The 17,013-nt window shown below is 39.7% G+C and overlaps 1 protein-coding gene across 8 annotated transcripts in view; it reads right to left on the bottom strand.

Moving 5' to 3' along the window:
- CCDC7 (coiled-coil domain containing 7) overlaps positions 1–17,013 on the bottom strand; it is a 130,612-nt gene that overhangs the window by 38,419 nt on the left and 75,180 nt on the right. For 4 of the 8 annotated variants that reach the window (XM_083579043.1, XM_083579038.1, XM_083579039.1 and 1 more), the window contains exons 40-53: positions 16,885–17,010; positions 16,205–16,324; positions 12,364–12,489; positions 11,522–11,641; positions 11,281–11,406; positions 9,969–10,088; positions 9,294–9,419; positions 8,421–8,540; positions 7,988–8,113; positions 5,727–5,846; positions 5,315–5,440; positions 2,816–2,935; positions 1,383–1,508; positions 205–312 (exon numbers count right to left, since the gene is read on the bottom strand). In XM_083579043.1, the coding sequence (XP_083435169.1) occupies positions 205–312; positions 1,383–1,508; positions 2,816–2,935; positions 5,315–5,440; positions 5,727–5,846; positions 7,988–8,113; positions 8,421–8,540; positions 9,294–9,419; positions 9,969–10,088; positions 11,281–11,406; positions 11,522–11,641; positions 12,364–12,489; positions 16,205–16,324; positions 16,885–17,010 (1,710 nt within the window). The remainder of the gene's footprint in view (positions 1–204; positions 313–1,382; positions 1,509–2,815; positions 2,936–5,314; positions 5,441–5,726; positions 5,847–7,987; positions 8,114–8,420; positions 8,541–9,293; positions 9,420–9,968; positions 10,089–11,280; positions 11,407–11,521; positions 11,642–12,363; positions 12,490–16,204; positions 16,325–16,884; positions 17,011–17,013) is intronic. The other 4 variants (XM_083579041.1, XM_083579042.1, XM_083579045.1 and 1 more) reach the window with 4 other exon arrangements.

Raw genomic sequence — 17,013 nt, 5'->3', positions numbered from 1 at the left:
TGAAAGAAAGCATAGCTGTCTGGCTGGCATAATGAACAGGAACAGCCCACACTGCAACATTTTGTTGCAGAACCCACATGTATACAGATATAGAAACAAACAGCTATAGGCATTAAAAACCTACTTGGCAATTGAAAAACCTTAATTCCAAATGCACATGTTTAATATAATAGTTGAAAAAAGGGAAAATGACAGCATACATACCACCAACAATGCCAGATTGGGTTGCTGCAAGAGCCTGTGCTTCCTGCAGCCCTTTCAAATTTTGCAGTAACATTTGTTTCTTCTCTGACAGTGCATATAACTCTTTTTCTGGGGAAAAAAGAAAAACGGCTTTGAATCATATATTGAAAAACAGTTTCCAATGTCCTCAATGCTGATAAAGTTACATAAATGAATAAATCTATTAAAAATGCATCGTTTCATAAAAATGGCAAATGCCTTCTTCATTTGGCAATGCATAAAATGCAAGTAGATAAATAGGTACCGCTCCAGGCGGGAAGGTAAATGGCGTTTCCGTGCGCTGCTCTGGTTCGCCAGAAGCGGCTTAGTCATGCTGGCCACATGACCCAGAAACTGTACGCTGGCTCCCTCGGCCAATAAAGCGAGATGAGCACCGCAACCCCAGAGTCGGCCACGACTGTACCTAATGTTCAGGGGTCCCTTTGCTTTATCTTAAGATTTAAGAAGTTAAAACTAATTATTCAGGAAAATAGCAAAGAATATCAAGTGGGCTTAAAGCTCTGATACGTAATACCACTCACATCCACTATGATGAACAGAGGTCTGTAAATATGGGCTCCGTAGGAACATATAGAACATTTCCAGACAGTACAAGTTCCTCTCTGCTCTAAGTAAACCCTGAGATTACTTTGATTAGCAAAAACAGTGTCCACCCTCAATGCTTCCAAATCAATACAAACATAAAACCTCTCAGTGTGATAATCACCACCACCCAGTAACACCTCCCCACTTTCTTTCTTAGTTTTTAGCATTAGCTAAAAACTCATCCAATTTATCGAGCTGCAAGCTGGCTGGGATGGATGCGGGGCTCTCCACTGAAATTTGATATGGGCATGCTACTCCAGGCTCCTTCAGGAGAAAGGGTGGGATATAAATTCAAAAAAGAAATTACAGTGATGTTAACCTATCCGGCTGCTGCATCTAATGGACTCTGCTTTGTTTCCTGTAGTTGGAGGAAGGTGACATTCCCACTGGGGCTCGATCCAGGCACAGAAGAAGGCTGTCAGACTGATGTCTTCTATACCTCAGTGTCAACGGTTTCAGTTTTAACAGTGATGGGATAACTGGGCTTTGAACTTTGAAACAGTATGCATGTTAAATTCCCTTTTAATATTCAAGGTCATTTATTCCCTACTTACCAGCAGGTTTCCTAAACAGAGCTTTTTCTGAAGCCTGGTGATGGGCTTCCAATATATCTTCTGCAGTTGCATCTAGTTCTTTAGTCAAACGCTTTCTTTCTTCAGTCAGTTCCTCTAGTTTACGCTCTATTAAAAATTCACATCAATTCATAATAAAATATTTAATATGTGCTAAAATAACTACACTAAATATAATAGTGCAATAAGTATTTAATATCTCAAAATTTTAGAGACTAATGCTTAACATTTATAGAGCACTTCTATCATTCCATGTACATTACATTGGAGGTGGTGAATGTTAGGCCCATGAGCAGTGGTGGCCAAACTTGGCCCTCCAGCTGTTTTGGAACTACAATTCCCATCATCCCTGACCACTGGTCTTGTTAGCTAGGGATGATAGGAGTTGTAGTCCAAAAATAGCTGGAGGGCCAAGTTTGGCCACCGCTGCCCTAGAGCTAAATGCTGCCTTCCAATCCTCTTCAAGCTCTTGAGATTCTCCCAGGGCCACACCTGCCACCAGCTCTAATTTGTGCTCTTCTCAAGCAGTTTTGCATGGCCAGAATGTGCTCTTGAACTGTAACAATGCATCTTTGCATGGATTAGGAGAACTAAGCACAGAGGGATCAGTGAGACTGGCTGGCACCATCCTAGTCCCTGCCTGATCTGCTCTGCACTCCCAGCCAGTGAGAGAGTGTGATTTTCTCACTGCACCAGCTGCAGGAGAAATGCTAAGAGCCCCTTGTATATCACCTTCACAGACCCGATGAAGGCCTTTGACCTTGTCAGCTGAAAATGACACTTCACAAAGCTCAACAAGATAGGATGCCAACCTAAGATTCTCAAGATGATTGTGTCCTTCCACAACAACATGCGTGGCACCGTCCAATATGACGGCTCATCCTCAGATGCCTTCCCTATAATGAGCAGTGTGAAACAGGGCTGAATACCCACCCCAACCCTCTTTGACATATTCTTCTCCCTATTGCTCTCATATGCCTTCAGCTCAACTGAAGATGGTGTGTACATCCATATGAAGCGACCTGGCACATCTCCACACCAAAACAAAAGTGCAGCAGATCCTTATCTGAGAGATGTTGTTTGCAACCTTGACAGCACACTCCGAAGAACCTCTACAGTGACTCATCAACCATTTTGCCCAAGCCTGCATAAAGTTTGGCCTTACCATCAGCCTGATGAAAACCAACATCTTGGGTCAGGACCACACCAGCACTCTATGAATCAGCATTGGTGACCACACACTTGAGGTGGCAGACTATTTTGCTTAACTGGATTCCACTATAACTTCAGTAATCTCTCCATCAATGCTGAGCTGGACAAACGTATTGGCAAGGCAGCTAAGGCGATGGCTTGCCTCTTCAACAAAATATATTTAAGATTGTAATTAAAAGCATTAGTGATCGCAGCCCACTTACCACTGATAATTCCTGGCTGGGTAGCTACAAGAACCTCAGCTTCTTGTAGCTTTTCCCAGTTGGATTCCAAATCTGCCTGCAACTGTTGCTTCTTCTCTAAGAGATCATAGAACTTCCTTCCTGTGAACAGAAATATTTCAGAATTGCCCCTTGAAAAACTATTTCAAATGTCCTTATTTCTAGCATATTAGCATAAAATAAATAAAAATCATTTTTAAAACTTGATTATTTCATATAAATACATTGCAGATTGCATATATGAAAGGATGAAGAAGCTAACTGAAATCATTCTGGAAGTATACCAAAGTGGCCCCCACCACAACATTCACTACAGGAGCTTATGAGAAATCATCTTGTCCTGATATAAGGGGATAAGAAACAGACTAATCCTGAAGTCACTGAATATTTATATTCCCATCCACAAAACACCATCTCCGCTTAGATGAGGGAATAAAGGCAATATATAAATGTAATAAAACAAGATAAAATAATCCATCTGGACAACTAAACCAATCCTCATTACTACAGTTTTTCCTCCTTCCTTCCAATCCCTCTTCATTGTAAACTGTATCTTTTAGATTGTAAAGACTTTTCTGGCTGAAAAGTAAGCTAAAAAATATTTTAAATAAATAATGAATAATCTACCTTCTGTAGCTTCATAAATTAAAAACAAGAAACTCTGGAGTTTCTCATTATTTTTAATCTATAAGGATTGACTCCCAATGTGTCAGAGAAATAGCATGGAAAACAGATGGGAAACTGAAATGAAAGTTACTGAATGTGATATGAATGCAATGCACACAGTGAACTATAAAAAGTGAAGATGGCTGTAAGAGCATTAATTTCAAGGTATAAAATTGCCTAATTGTGCAACTACCAGTAACTCTTTTTTTGTTTGAGGGTGTGCAGAATTTAATTTTTGAGACCAAAAAAGTGAACATTTCCTCATAAAGGCTGTGGAAAGTGATAAAATTTGAGAAGTACTGACCTGGAGTGAAGAACACTTTTGCTACAAAATGAGTGGTGTTTTAATCAATCAATCATTATTAGTTGTATTTTATTCTGTTTTTATATTGCAAAGGAATCATAGAATTGTAGAGTTGGAATGGACCCCAAGGGTCATCTAGCCCAACCACCTGCATGCAGGAATCTCAACTTGATCATACATGACAGAGGGCCATCAAACCTCTGCTTTAAAACCTCCAAGGAAAGAGAGTCCATTACTTCTCCTGGAGTCTGTTCCACTGTGAAACAAATCTTACTGTCAGAACATTCTTCCTGTTGTTTAGTCAGAATCTCCTTTCTTGTAGCTAGAAGTCATTGGTTTGGGCCCTATCTTCTGGAGCAGGAAAAAACAAGCTAGCTCCATCTTCCATGTGACAGCCATTTAGATATTTGAAGATGGCTATCATATCTTCTCTCAGTCTCATCTTTACCAGGCCAAACATATGCAATTCCTTCAACCATTCTTCATAAGGCTTGGTTAACAGACCATTCAGCATCTTGGTCATCCTTCTCTGTACGAGTTCCAGCTTGTCAAGATCCTTCTTAAATTGTGGTGCCCAGAACTGGACAGAGAACTTCAGGTGTGATCTGACTAAGGCAGAATAGAGCGGGACTATTACTTCCCTTGATTGGAACACTATACCTCTGTTGATGGAGCCTAGAATAGCATTAGGTTTTCTTGCTGCTGCATCACACTTTTGACTCATGTTACCCTTGGGGTTTACTAAGAGCCCTAGATCCTTTTCACATGTACTACTGACAAGCCAGGTATCCCCCATCTTATATTGGTGCAGCTGGTTATTCCTGCCTGTGCAGAATGTTACATTTGTCCCTATTGTTAGTTAGTTTTGACCCAGTTCTCCAATCTGTTAAGGTCATTTTGAACCCCATTCTGTCTTCTGTGGCATTAGCTAGTCCTCTCAGTTTGGTTTCATCTGCAAATTTGATTAGCATCCCCTCAATTCCTTCGTCCAAGTCATTTATAAAGATGTTGAACAACAACAGTCCCAGGATAGGACCCTGCAGTACCCCACTTGTCACTTTTTTCCAGGCTGATGAGGAATTGTTAGTGAGTACTCTTTAAGTTCAGTCAGTCAACCAGCTACAAATCCACCTAACTGTTATCTTGACCAGTCCACATTTTGCCAGCTTCTCTGCACAAATATCTGGGGGGACTTCATCAAAAGCCTTACTGAAATAAAGATACACTACGTCCATAGTAGTCCTCTGATCTATCAAGCTTGTAACTAAGGAAAAGAATAAGTGAGATTAATCTGGCACAACTTGTTTTTGAGAACCCCATGCTGGATCTTAGTAATCACAGCTTCCCTTTTTAAGTGCTCACAGACCTAAAACTTATCCAAGAACAATGAAAAGGGACTCACTTGATTAATTTCTACTCCTGCTCTTCACATTGATAACAGGGGTCTTGAAACACTGAAGTAATACTATGAATACCATAGTATTATACATCATTCATTATTATCTACCTACCAGTGGGTGTTTCAATCAGAGCCCTTTCTGAAGCACGGCGTTCAGCATTTCGCATATTGTTCATAGTTTCCTTTAGATCTTGAGTCATGAGTCTTCTTTCCTCAGTGAGCTGCTGTAGTTTATGTTCTACAAAATAATAATTAATGTATGCTGAAAAAACTACACAAAATATTATTATGCAACACGTATGTAGCATTAACTGGGTATTTTAAAAATAAATATTTATAATGCTAGTTGCTCAAATTCCATCATACATCTTATCTCAGTAATCAGAACAGCAGCCTTCTAAGACTCATCAGTATGAATAAGCCATGTTAGCATTTAAGCTCAATTGTATTGAAATGACCTGAAATCCAAAGTAGATATGTTTTAAAAGTATATCTAACAACATGAAATATTACAGCAAACGTACCACTGATACTGCCTGGTTCGGTAGCTGCAAGTGTCTGAGCTTCCTGTAGCTCTTTCAAATTGGATTCCAAGTTGGCCTGTAAACGCTGCTTCTTAACAGCTAATTCAAATAATTCTTTTTCTGTGAACAGAAATGTTTTTGCGTTATGTCTTCAAAAACAATTTCAAGTGTCCTTATTGGTCACAAAGTCACACAAGAAAAATATACTCAAAAACTTAACTATTTCAAAGAAATGAAAAAAAACTTTCCATCTGTAATTGCAGATTAGACATTTTAAGGAGGAAAGGCTAAAGGAAATGATTGTGAAATATAGCAAAGCAACTTTTTGTGAACTTAAGCCTATGAAAATGTCTACTATATTGACAGACGTATGCGCCAGAATCTAGGGCATAGATCTGCAAATATGCCTGTGAAGGTGTGGCTCCACCTGTGCTGAGGCACACCTCGCACCCGCCATGCCACAGCGTGCCAAGGAGCCTCACGCCCACTCTCCATGAACTTGTGGCCTCTTGGCTAGCAAACAGGGTTATTCCCCTGACCATTTGTCCTCTCACATATTTGGTTACTAGACATAACGCTTGGCTGGAGCATGACCAGGGACGCAGATGTAATCAAGTATCGCGGAACATTTTAGGGAAACACCTGCTAACACGTGTATTTGATAATGCTGGAAATGTGCTTAGATGGAAACACGTCATGTTCAGAGTGGTTTCACTACTATTTCCAATTGTTGACTTCTGCTAATAAAAAGAGGCTCTGCGAGGCTTGCTTTTCAGCTTGCTCCTGCACAGGTCACTTGCATCCAACCTCCCATCATCCTTCGTTATTCCTACATATGCCACCATCACCTCACTCCTAAAACACACAAGAGAACTTGCCAGCCATGGTACTAGGTGATTTCTGATCCTCTCATATCTGTTCACTGGTAATGCTAAGCCAAATTACACTTCAGTAGGAACAAGCAAGCATGCTGGTGCACATTCAGAAAATGGCAGCCACTTTGGTGCTCCCCTGGTCCTCTTCCTGCTGTACTACCAGGAGCTAAGCCATGGTTTGGCTTAATGTTCTGTGCAAACCTGGGCTCATAGTTTGTTTCACTTTAGACAAACCATAAACAGTAACCATGGTTTGTACTTGGCTTACTGCTCATGATTTACTGTTTATGGTTTGCTGCTCAAGGTTTATTTGGGGGAGTCAAACTCCAAGGCCAGATTCACACGTAATTGTAAAGCCAAACTATGGTTTAGATCTTGGTAGTGCAGAAGCGTGATTGGGAAAGCAGCAAATATTTTCTAAATGAAAATGAAAAGTGAAGGGAGGGAGGGAGACTTTGCCACCAGAATAAGACTGTTTCCACCTACCTCACCCTCCAGTCATAGGAGCCTTCATAGGGGAACAGCTTCTAGAGGAACTGTGAGGGGAGAGGGACTATATTTGACATTAGGGGGGGGGATGATAATGGTTGGTTTTTTTAAAAAAAGTTATATTGTTTATTAGGCAATTCAACAATACTACTGTATTTAAAATCAATTTGTGGGAAATGTAGTACATAAATAAACTGACATAGAGGTCCAGGACATTTGTTCAGGAACATCACTCACTTGCTTTAGTTGTTGTATTTTTGTCAATATACATCAGGACAGGAGTACCCAGGGTGGTATAGTGGTGTGGTAAGGTAGTCACTGCTGTTTACTCTGATAGTGCGATGGTAGGACAAGGATATAGTAAGGTTGAAGTTGCATGAATATTCTGGTAGGAGCATCAGATTGGCTCTGCCAATGCGTCCATAAAGCCACAGTCTGGTTATCATCCTGCCTATCCTGATACAGTGTTGCAGCAGCTGCCATTGTGCTGCCCACTCTTGATTAAATGTTTGGTGTTTTTTCAAAAACTATACATCTTTTATTGTCTTCAAACCATCAAATTGTTCAAATTGAGCTCTTTATAAAGTGCAATACTGTTCCTTTAGTTAAATAGTTAACTAAAGTTAAATTAAGTTTAGTTAAATAGAAAAATAGTTCGTGCTATTTTTCTAGAAAAAGTGGTGCCGGAATTCACCATGAACACCTCCCTTGTCCTCTTATAATGGCAACTGTGTCTACCTGAGAGGTGCTGGAACTGAGTTTCGATGAGTTCTGGCTGGGAAAAAGCCGTGACCAGTGTTACTTCAAGTTACGCAGTCATGATTGGGCCTGCAATACTGCAGCAATATGCATGCTAGGTGCATTTCAAATACTGTATGTATTTCATTCCATACATACCAACAGGTGGTTCAAATCGAAGTGCTTCAGAGGTACGACGCTGTGCTTTTTGTATACTTGAAACTGTTGCATTTAGGTCCGCAGTCAAATTTCTTCTTTGCTCAACAAGCTCCTGTAATTTATGCTCTAAAAATAATTTCAGATAATTTCATACTCAATTTAAATATATTCTGAAATTACTAAAAACAACAACAGTGCAATTAGTATGTAACATTACAAGCAAATTTTAAATAGTAATATTTAATTTTATATGCTAGTTGAATGATCGAATTACTTCATATTCATAAACACAGTGTGTCACTTCTAATTTTAAAATTTTTTAAAAATTATATGTTTTTATAATATATTTTTAAAATCTAATAAATAAAATAATTTATAAAGAAGGAGGTATAAGTCAAGCCATTCATAGTATGAAAAATCACAGAAAACCTACCATTAACACTGCCTGGTTCAGCAGCTGCAAGAGCCTGGGCTGCTTCTAGCTCTTTCTGGTTGGATTCCAACTTTTCCTGCAACAATTCCTTTTTTGCTGACAGTTCATACAATTCAATCTCTGCAAAAAGAAATGGTTTGCAATCATCTATTGAAAATAGTTTAATGTGATCATTCCTTATCAGGTTTGATAAAATCCAAAAGGGTTGGATAACATGCAGAAGTATTCATAAATGGTAATTTTCTTTAAAAATTACAAATGACTTCTTCATTTGTCAATGACTATTGCAAGACAAAGTGAAGGAGTTAAACAAAATTGATTTGGGAATGTAGCATAGTAACTTCAAGAGATTTTAAATCTCTGAGAATCCACCATGATGATCTGTGAGAGAAGTGTGAAAAGATGGGCTCCTTAGGAAGTCTGAGGGGAGCACAAAGTCCACCCTCTTTCTTTCAAGTTAATGTTTTGTTACAGCAGCAGCAGAATGGAATCAGGATGGTTAATGTACATAGTGTACTTCACATACATATTTATCACTGAAATGAAGGAGCATGGGGAGAAAGTGAGCACTTCCTAGTAAATTATCTGCCAGAAGATAAAATTTGAACAGACCTGAGGGTTTAGACCACCTCTGTCACACCTCTGTTTTAGTGAATTTATTAACTAATCATTAATAATTGTTTATATACCATTTGCAAACTGCAAAGTTATTAACAAGATTTAAAACTGAATCAGGAACAATGGGAGGATACATGGTTTATGTCTCCTCTTCCTCTGATGTGTACATTGGTGACAGGGGATGCAACTGTCTTGCAACACTTGAGGCAATATGAATACGGTGATATAAACTATATAATATTAATCATTAACTACCAGGGACTTGTTTCAGCTGAGCCCCTTCTGAAACACGTCGTTCAGCATTTTGCATATCATGTATAGTTTCATTTAGATCTGCAGTCAAGTGTCTTCTATGCTCAATGAGCTGCTGTAGTTTATGTTCTACAAAATAATTAAAGAACAACACATTACAAATAATAACGTATGCTTTAAAAACTACACAAAATATTACTATGCAATTGGTATGCAGTATTAACTGGAAATCTTAAATATCAGTATTTGCATTTATAGTGCTAGCTACTCAAATTAAGTCATACACCTTATCTCAGTAATAAGAGCAGCTTTCAAAGACTCATCAATATTAAACAATATTACATGCTAAGATGTATATGAAGAAACTGTTTCAGAGAGACTGAATTGTAACATCATTATTCTTAACAAGAATATGGTTTCTAAAACCTGGCTTTTATGATTATTAAACTTTTATTTTGAACCACAATACATTTGTATACAAACAAGCAATGGCCCTTATTGACATGGTGTAGCATATTAGAATATGCAAGTCTTATAGGAAAAAACAATCCTCTACACTCACACCAAGCCCCATTAAAATTGAACATAATCTTAACTGTAAGAAATACCTTAAATCCACATTTTAAATTTACATTTTAAAACTGTAGCTGATAACATGAGAAACCACAGCAAACGTACCGCTGATACTGCCTGGTTCAGCAACTGCAAGAGCCTGAGCTTCCTGGAGCTCTTTCCAATTGGATTCCAAGTTGGCCTGTAAAAGCTGCTTCTTAACAGCTAGTTCAAATAATTCTCTTTCTGTGAACAGAAATGTTTTTGAGTTATCTTTTGGGGGAAAAATTCAAGCATCCTTATTTAGTCACAAAAGCTTGTAATACAGTGGTACCTCGGGTTAAGAACTTAATTCATTCTGGAGGTCTGTTCTTAACCTGAAACTGTTCTTAACCTGAAGCACCACTTCCGCTAATGGGGCCTCCTGCTGCCGCTGCGCCACCGCTGCACGATTGCTGTTCTCATCCTGAAGCAAAGTTCTTAACCTGAGGTAATATTTCTGGGTTAGCGGAGTCTGTAACCTGAAGTGGATGTAACCCGAGGCACCACTGTATAAAGAAAGATTCTCAAAAGCTGCCTTATTTCATAAAAATGATAAATCAACTTTTTCATCATATGAATATTTATTGATCCTCTTCACCCCACCCACAAGGGAGCCCCTCAAATCCAGCATAAAATTGTAAGTCACATATGTGCCTGCCTTCTCCTCCACCATGTCAGTAAAGAAGCTAAAGCAGCAGTTGGTGGACAGGCTGCAGTGCAGTGAAAGCAGCCTGAGAATGGAAGCACTGCTAGACCTCCTGGTCAGCCTCTACACTGAGTGCAGCCATGACTCATTGCTCCAGAGGGAAAGGCTCACCTCAGACTTTGAGTGGGAATGGACTTCCTAAATATTGAGAGTGATGTGGAAGAGTTCCTCATAAACAGCACCTGGTCCGGCTATTAGGAGTCAACATCTACCTTACCATTGGCAGTAGGCCTGAGAGCCCTACCATCTCCACCAGTGCCTACTACCCAGTTCAGCATCAGATTGAACTGGCTTACCCATGGGAATTATGTGTACTTTAATGAACTGGAGAGAGTGAAAGAATGTGAGTCATGGGGGCGTAGGGAGTGTGTGTATGAACTTAACAGTGCTTAGCTTATTTTTTTAAGTTGCCCTTTTGATAATGTTATCATTGTTTTATAGATTATAAATGCCATATAGATTTGTTAATCATATAATATGTATTTTGCTATAATTGTGAAGTTTAGCTTAATTTTTAGTTGTTTTTTAGATTGTAACTATTTCACTGATGATTTCTTAATTCTCTGCTGTAGTGCAATCCATGCAGGATGGAAAGGTGTCTCCTCTCTCTGACAGGCACAGTGACGATCGGGCTTGCAACACTGAAGCAGGTGCATTTCAAAAACTATTTATCTTTCATACCATACATACCTGCAGGTGCTTCAAGTGCAGCTCTTTGTGAAGCACGGCGTTGTGTTTTTTTAATATTGTATACTGTTGCTTTTAGTTCTGCAGTCAGTTTTTTTCTTTGCTCAGCAAGCTCCTGTAGTTTATGCTCTAAAAATAATTTCACACTATATCAGACCAAACTTTGATATACATTAATGAAGCATTAAGTATCTAAAAGTGTATAATGGTTGCTTGCAAGTTTGATAAATCATAGCAAACCTACCACTGACACTGCCTGGTTCAGCAGCTGCAAGAGCCTGGGCTTCTTCTAGCTCTTTCTGGTTGGCTTCCAACATTTCCTGCAACATTTCCTTCTTAATTGATAAACTGTACAATTCCATTTCTGCAAAGAGAAATTTGGAATCATTTTTGGAATCATTTTTTGAAAACAGTTTAAAAGGCAAAAAGTATTCATAAATTATATTTTTATTGCAAAATTATAAATAATGTCTTCATATTCCCTGTGTTCTGGGACTATAGCAAAGTAACTGTAAGAAGTTTTAGCTTTCTGAGAATCCACTATGATCTATGACATATATCTGAAAAGATGGACCCCAAAGTCCAAGTTGAGCACAATGTGCTCCTCTGCCCCCTGCAGTTAATGGTTTGTTTATCTGTCATATTTCTTTCAATAAGAAAGAGGAGGCTGTGCACAAATCCTCTTTGAGAGCCAGTGTGGTGTAGGGGTTAAGAGCGGTAGACTCGTAATCTGGTGAACCGAGTTCGCGTCTCCGCTCGTCCACATGCTGCTGCTGGGTGACCTTGGGCTAGTCACACTTCTTTGAAGTCTCTCAGCCCCACTCACCTCACAGAGTGTTTGTTGTGGGGGAGGAAGGGAAAGGAGAATGTTAGGCGCTTTGAGACTCCTTCAGGTAATGATAAAGCGGGATATCAAATCCAAACTCTTCTTCTCTTGTATTCCTCACCCGAACTCTCCTTAAGCTTCAAAGTGGCTAACAAAAATTCTTCCAGGAACAGTGGAAAGATGCTAAATTTATGTCTCATTGTATCTCCCATTGATGACAGCGGCACAACTGTCTTGCAACAAAACAATTATTTGCCTACCAATAGGTGGTTCCTGCTGAGTCCTTTCTGCAGCACGACGTTCAGCTTTTTTAACATCATGCACAGTTTCCCTTAGATCTGCAATCAAGTGCTTTCTTTGCTCAGTGAGCAGCTGCAGTTTATGTTCTAAAAAATAATTACAGGCCAATTCATAATAAAGTAATAATATATGTTGAAAAAACTTCTCAAAATACAACGATGCAATTGATATGTTAACACTATCTGGAAATTTAAAAAATTAAAATTTGCATTTATAATGCTAGTTGTTCAAATTACTTTATATACATTATCTCAGTAATCAAAGAATTGTAATTACCTAAAGCAATGGTTCCCAATTGGTGGTCTATGGATCCTAAACCACCCAGGGGGTCCACAGACCCTTAACATAACAAGAACTACCATAGGGACATCAGAATTTTCAAAAGTCGGGGGTCCATGGCTTGACTTTTGGGGGGAAAGGGGGAGTCCACAGTAGTTAGCTAACTGAGAACCATTTATATAAATGATATTTCTCCATTGCTAATGGGCAATGGATCTTAGGCTGGGATCTTGCTTCTCCTTCTGGTCAAAGACAGGAAAGATGAACTTAGGGAAATAGGTTGGCTCTCAAATAATGCACTAGTTTGCATCCTCACCAAGCTCAAATAAGACCTACATTCATATGTCCATCACAGAATATAAAGAAAACAACAACATTCTACTTCAACACTAATACAAACATGTAATACTACATTGAACAAATGTAAATAAATGTAAACCAACAACAACTGAAATGAATGTAAAAATGATAGAAATATCCTTAAGCTAAGTATAATTCTTTCTCCCATTGGTAATGAAGGTCATTAGCCTGGGATGTACTATAACTATCAACAACCAGTGTGGGCCATCTAAATGGCTGCTTAAGATAGAAGAACTTGCCATAGTACTTTACTTCTAAATGCAGCTTCTGCAGAAGCATACTTATAATGATTTATAATGATTTACAAATGTGCTGGGAGATGTCCAGGTTGCTGCCTACCATACCTCAACTAATGGTGCACTCATTGCAAATATTGCAGATGTAGCTGCTACCCTTGTGGAATGTACTGTCACTGGTGGAATGTACTTATAAACCTTAATAGTATGTGCTCTAATCCAACATGATAATCTTGTATTTATCATCTTCCTCCCTAAAGTTGTGAAAGGATACAAAAAGGCAATCTCCCTTAATTTATTTTGTTCTCTCTCTATACCTTTACAGTGGGACGCGGGTGGTGCTGTGGTCTAAACCACAGAGCCTAGGGCTGGCTGATTGGAAGGTCGGCAGTTCGAATCCCCGTGACGGGGTGAGCTCCCATTGTTTGGTCCCTGCTCCTGCCCACTTAGCAGTTCGAAAGCACGTCAAGTGCAAGTAGATAAATAGGTACCGCTCTGGCAGGAAGGTCAACCAGGTTTCTGTGCCCTGCTCTGGTTCACCAGAAGTAGTTTAGTCATGCTGGTCACATGACCCGGACGCTGTCTGCGGAGAAACGCCAGCTCCCTCGGCCTATAGAGCGAGATGACCACGCAACCCCAGAGTCCTCCGCAACTGGACCTAATGGTCAGGGGTACCTTTACCTTTATATACCTTTACTGCCTGGCAGTGTGCCATGCTCTTTCTGACTGATTTGATGGCACAGGACAAAGGGTTAGCAAAATCAACTCCTCTTGTGTATGAAAGCATGGCATTACTTTTGGAATGAAAGATGTATCTGTCCTCAAACTATTCTCTGTATGAAATGCACAAAGAGGTTTAACTACAGAATGTGCATTCAATTCAGACACCCTGTGGGTAGATGTAAGTGCCACCCAAAACAACACTGAGAGACATCAGTCTGCTTTCCTCAGTTCATCTTTCCCACATTTGGCCACAGGGTGGAGCAAGATCCCAGTCTCATGATCTTCATTACCAATGGGGGTATTTATTTGTTATTTATTTTAAAATATTTATTAACTGTTTATTATTAAAAGTAATCATGAAGCAATGTGAACAACATAAAAACATAAACATAAAACATCCAATAGAATAGCAATATAAAAACCTAAACCATAAAAGCAGCATTAAAAAAAAAAGGTACAGTGTCTAGTGTTAACGATCCAGAAAAGTCCAAAAAAGAATGTTTTGAAGATTGCCTAGAACATGTAAGAGATGAAGCTGACCATACAGCAAAGAACAGGATGTTCCAAATAAAAGGCAGAATTGCAGAAAAGGCCTGTTTAGGGGTCATGGCCATAAAACAATCTGCAGTCTGTATAAATATTTATTTCACTCGTTAGTTGTCTAACAAGAGGACAGTCTGTACCATCAAAGCTAAAAACATCATCAAAATTTAACAAATCAATACATAAATGACTCAGGACTGCAGTATTCAACAACCTGTCCCCCCCACCCACTCGTTAACCGACCCAGACCCTGCAATAATCATCTGAGGCACTTCTTCATTGTCCTATTCCATTAGGCGTCTGAAGGGCAGCTACATGATAACAGGCCTTTTCTGTGGTGGCTCCCTGCTTGTGGAATGCTCTCCCCAGGGAGGTTTGCCTGGCACCTTAGTTAAATATATTTATGTGCCAGGCAAAAGCATTCCTCTTCTCCCAGGCCTTTGGCTAGATGGTTTATCTCTAGCCTTTTAAACTGTGGAGGGGGTTATTGTTTTTCTTTGTTATTATGTAATGTGGGGGTGTATGGAGTGTTAGAGAAGGGGTAGCACCTCTGGTGGTGGAGACGTTGTTCTCCTTATGAGGTAGTTCTCCTTATGAGGTAGTTTGCCCGCCTTTGGTCCCCAACCCTGCATTCATTTCTCACTTGTGGCTTCTACAATCTGTCAACACGTAACAGTGGCCATACCCTGTGAATGGATTTGACTGGCTGGTTAAACCAGGTGAGGGTGGCCAATGGGTCTGAAGTGCTCAGTGTGTTAGAGACTTCCCCTGCATGCAAAGACAGGCTCCGACAGATTGAGCGGGCAAGACCAATAGTGGGTCCAACAGTTCAGAATGCATGTGCTGTAGAGGGAAGTGAGGAGTAGGTGGGGATTGTGAACCTGGGAAGGTACCCCATCTACAAGAAGGAAATCTCTGATCCTAAATCTCAGCTGCCTTGTGGGATATCTTTGGAAGAAGAAAAGGCTACGGAATAAACCCTACACAAATCCAGAGTGGAGTCCCTAAGATGGTTGGATGGCATCTTGTATGCTTCCTCCCAGAAACTAATGCAGCCAAGTTGGTGCCAAACATATTGCTCTGCTTTCCATTGGACCACAGTGAGGCCAAGAGGTGGGTCTTGTCATCTTGGCAGTCCAGGATTTCCATACACACTGCCCAGGCTTGAGCACTGGAAAGGACACTTTGGTGCTGCTAATGCAGTGGTTTGACTTCATCCCTGGAGGCACACTCCAATGTCTCCTGAGAGAGACAGATGCCACCAATGTTAGGTATTTTTGTGTTTTTATACTGTAAACAACCCTGTGATCCTCGGATGAAGGGTAGTATAGAAATGTAATAAATAAAATAAAACATAAAATAAAACATAAAAACAGCACCAGCCTTGGTGGAAAACTGAACTCTGGCATCACTATTCTAAGCACAGATATGGCTCATAAGGTTTTTCACATGGTTCAAGTTCTTTTCAGCTGTAGCGCACTTACATAAAAAAAAGCATTGGTCCTTTTTTCAAACCGTGCAGCATCTTAAACCTGTGCAGGTCTTAATGCAAAAATAATCTACAGCCATTCAATGGATGCTTAGCGTTGAACATAAGGTTTTCAGTTTAGCTTAATGTCAAAACTTTAGTTGGCAAAATGAAGAATCATAGCAAACCTACCACTGATACTGCCTGGTTCAGCAGCTGCAAGGGCTTGGGCTTCTTCCAACTCTTTCTGGTTCAATTCCAACTTTTCCTTTAACCCTTCCTTCTTCATCAATAGTTGTTGCAATTCCATATCTACAGAAAGAAATGGCTTGGAATCATCTCTTGAAAACAAATAATACCCTTAATCTCAGGGATGTGGGTTTGAGCCCCATGTTGGGCAAAATATTTTTGCATTGCAGGGGTTTGGATTAGATAATACACATAGTTCCTTGCAACTTTACAATTCTGTGAGTCTGTGATTCTTATCAGGTTTGATAAAACCCGAAGGGGTTGGATAAAATAGCACAAATGCCTTAACAAAAAATCAATATAATTAACAGCAATCCTAGATGTTTGCTACATATGCAGTAAGATCAGAATGAATCCTCTCCAGCCCCACCCCAACACATGGCCAAAGCCTCAGGGAGAAAGTTTCCATAGATGCAAATGGGGGTTTCCCCCTAAGACTTCTAGCTGCAAGGGATAGCGGGGTTATCCCAAACAAGCCAGAAAGGGAACTTATCTTCCCTCCTCACAAACTATACTGCATGTCCAATACAAACTGCTGTCTCCCCAACTGTAAGAAAATAACTAGTTGCATGCTACATTTCTAGCAAGTCAAGTTTCTGCTTTGGCCCTCCATTTCCACTCACCAGGAGGTTTTCCAGCTAGAGCTCTTTCTGAAACACGATCCTTTGCTTCTTCTATATCACGTACTGTTTCCTCTAGTTCTTTAGACAAGAGTTCTTTTTGCTCAGCTAGCTCCTGTAGTTTAGTCTCTG

This window comes from Podarcis filfolensis, assembly GCF_964270895.1.
Source record: "Podarcis filfolensis genome assembly, chromosome: 12".
NCBI classification, from domain to species: Eukaryota; Metazoa; Chordata; class Lepidosauria; order Squamata; family Lacertidae; genus Podarcis; species Podarcis filfolensis.
This window is presented reverse-complemented; position numbering and strand designations above follow the sequence as displayed.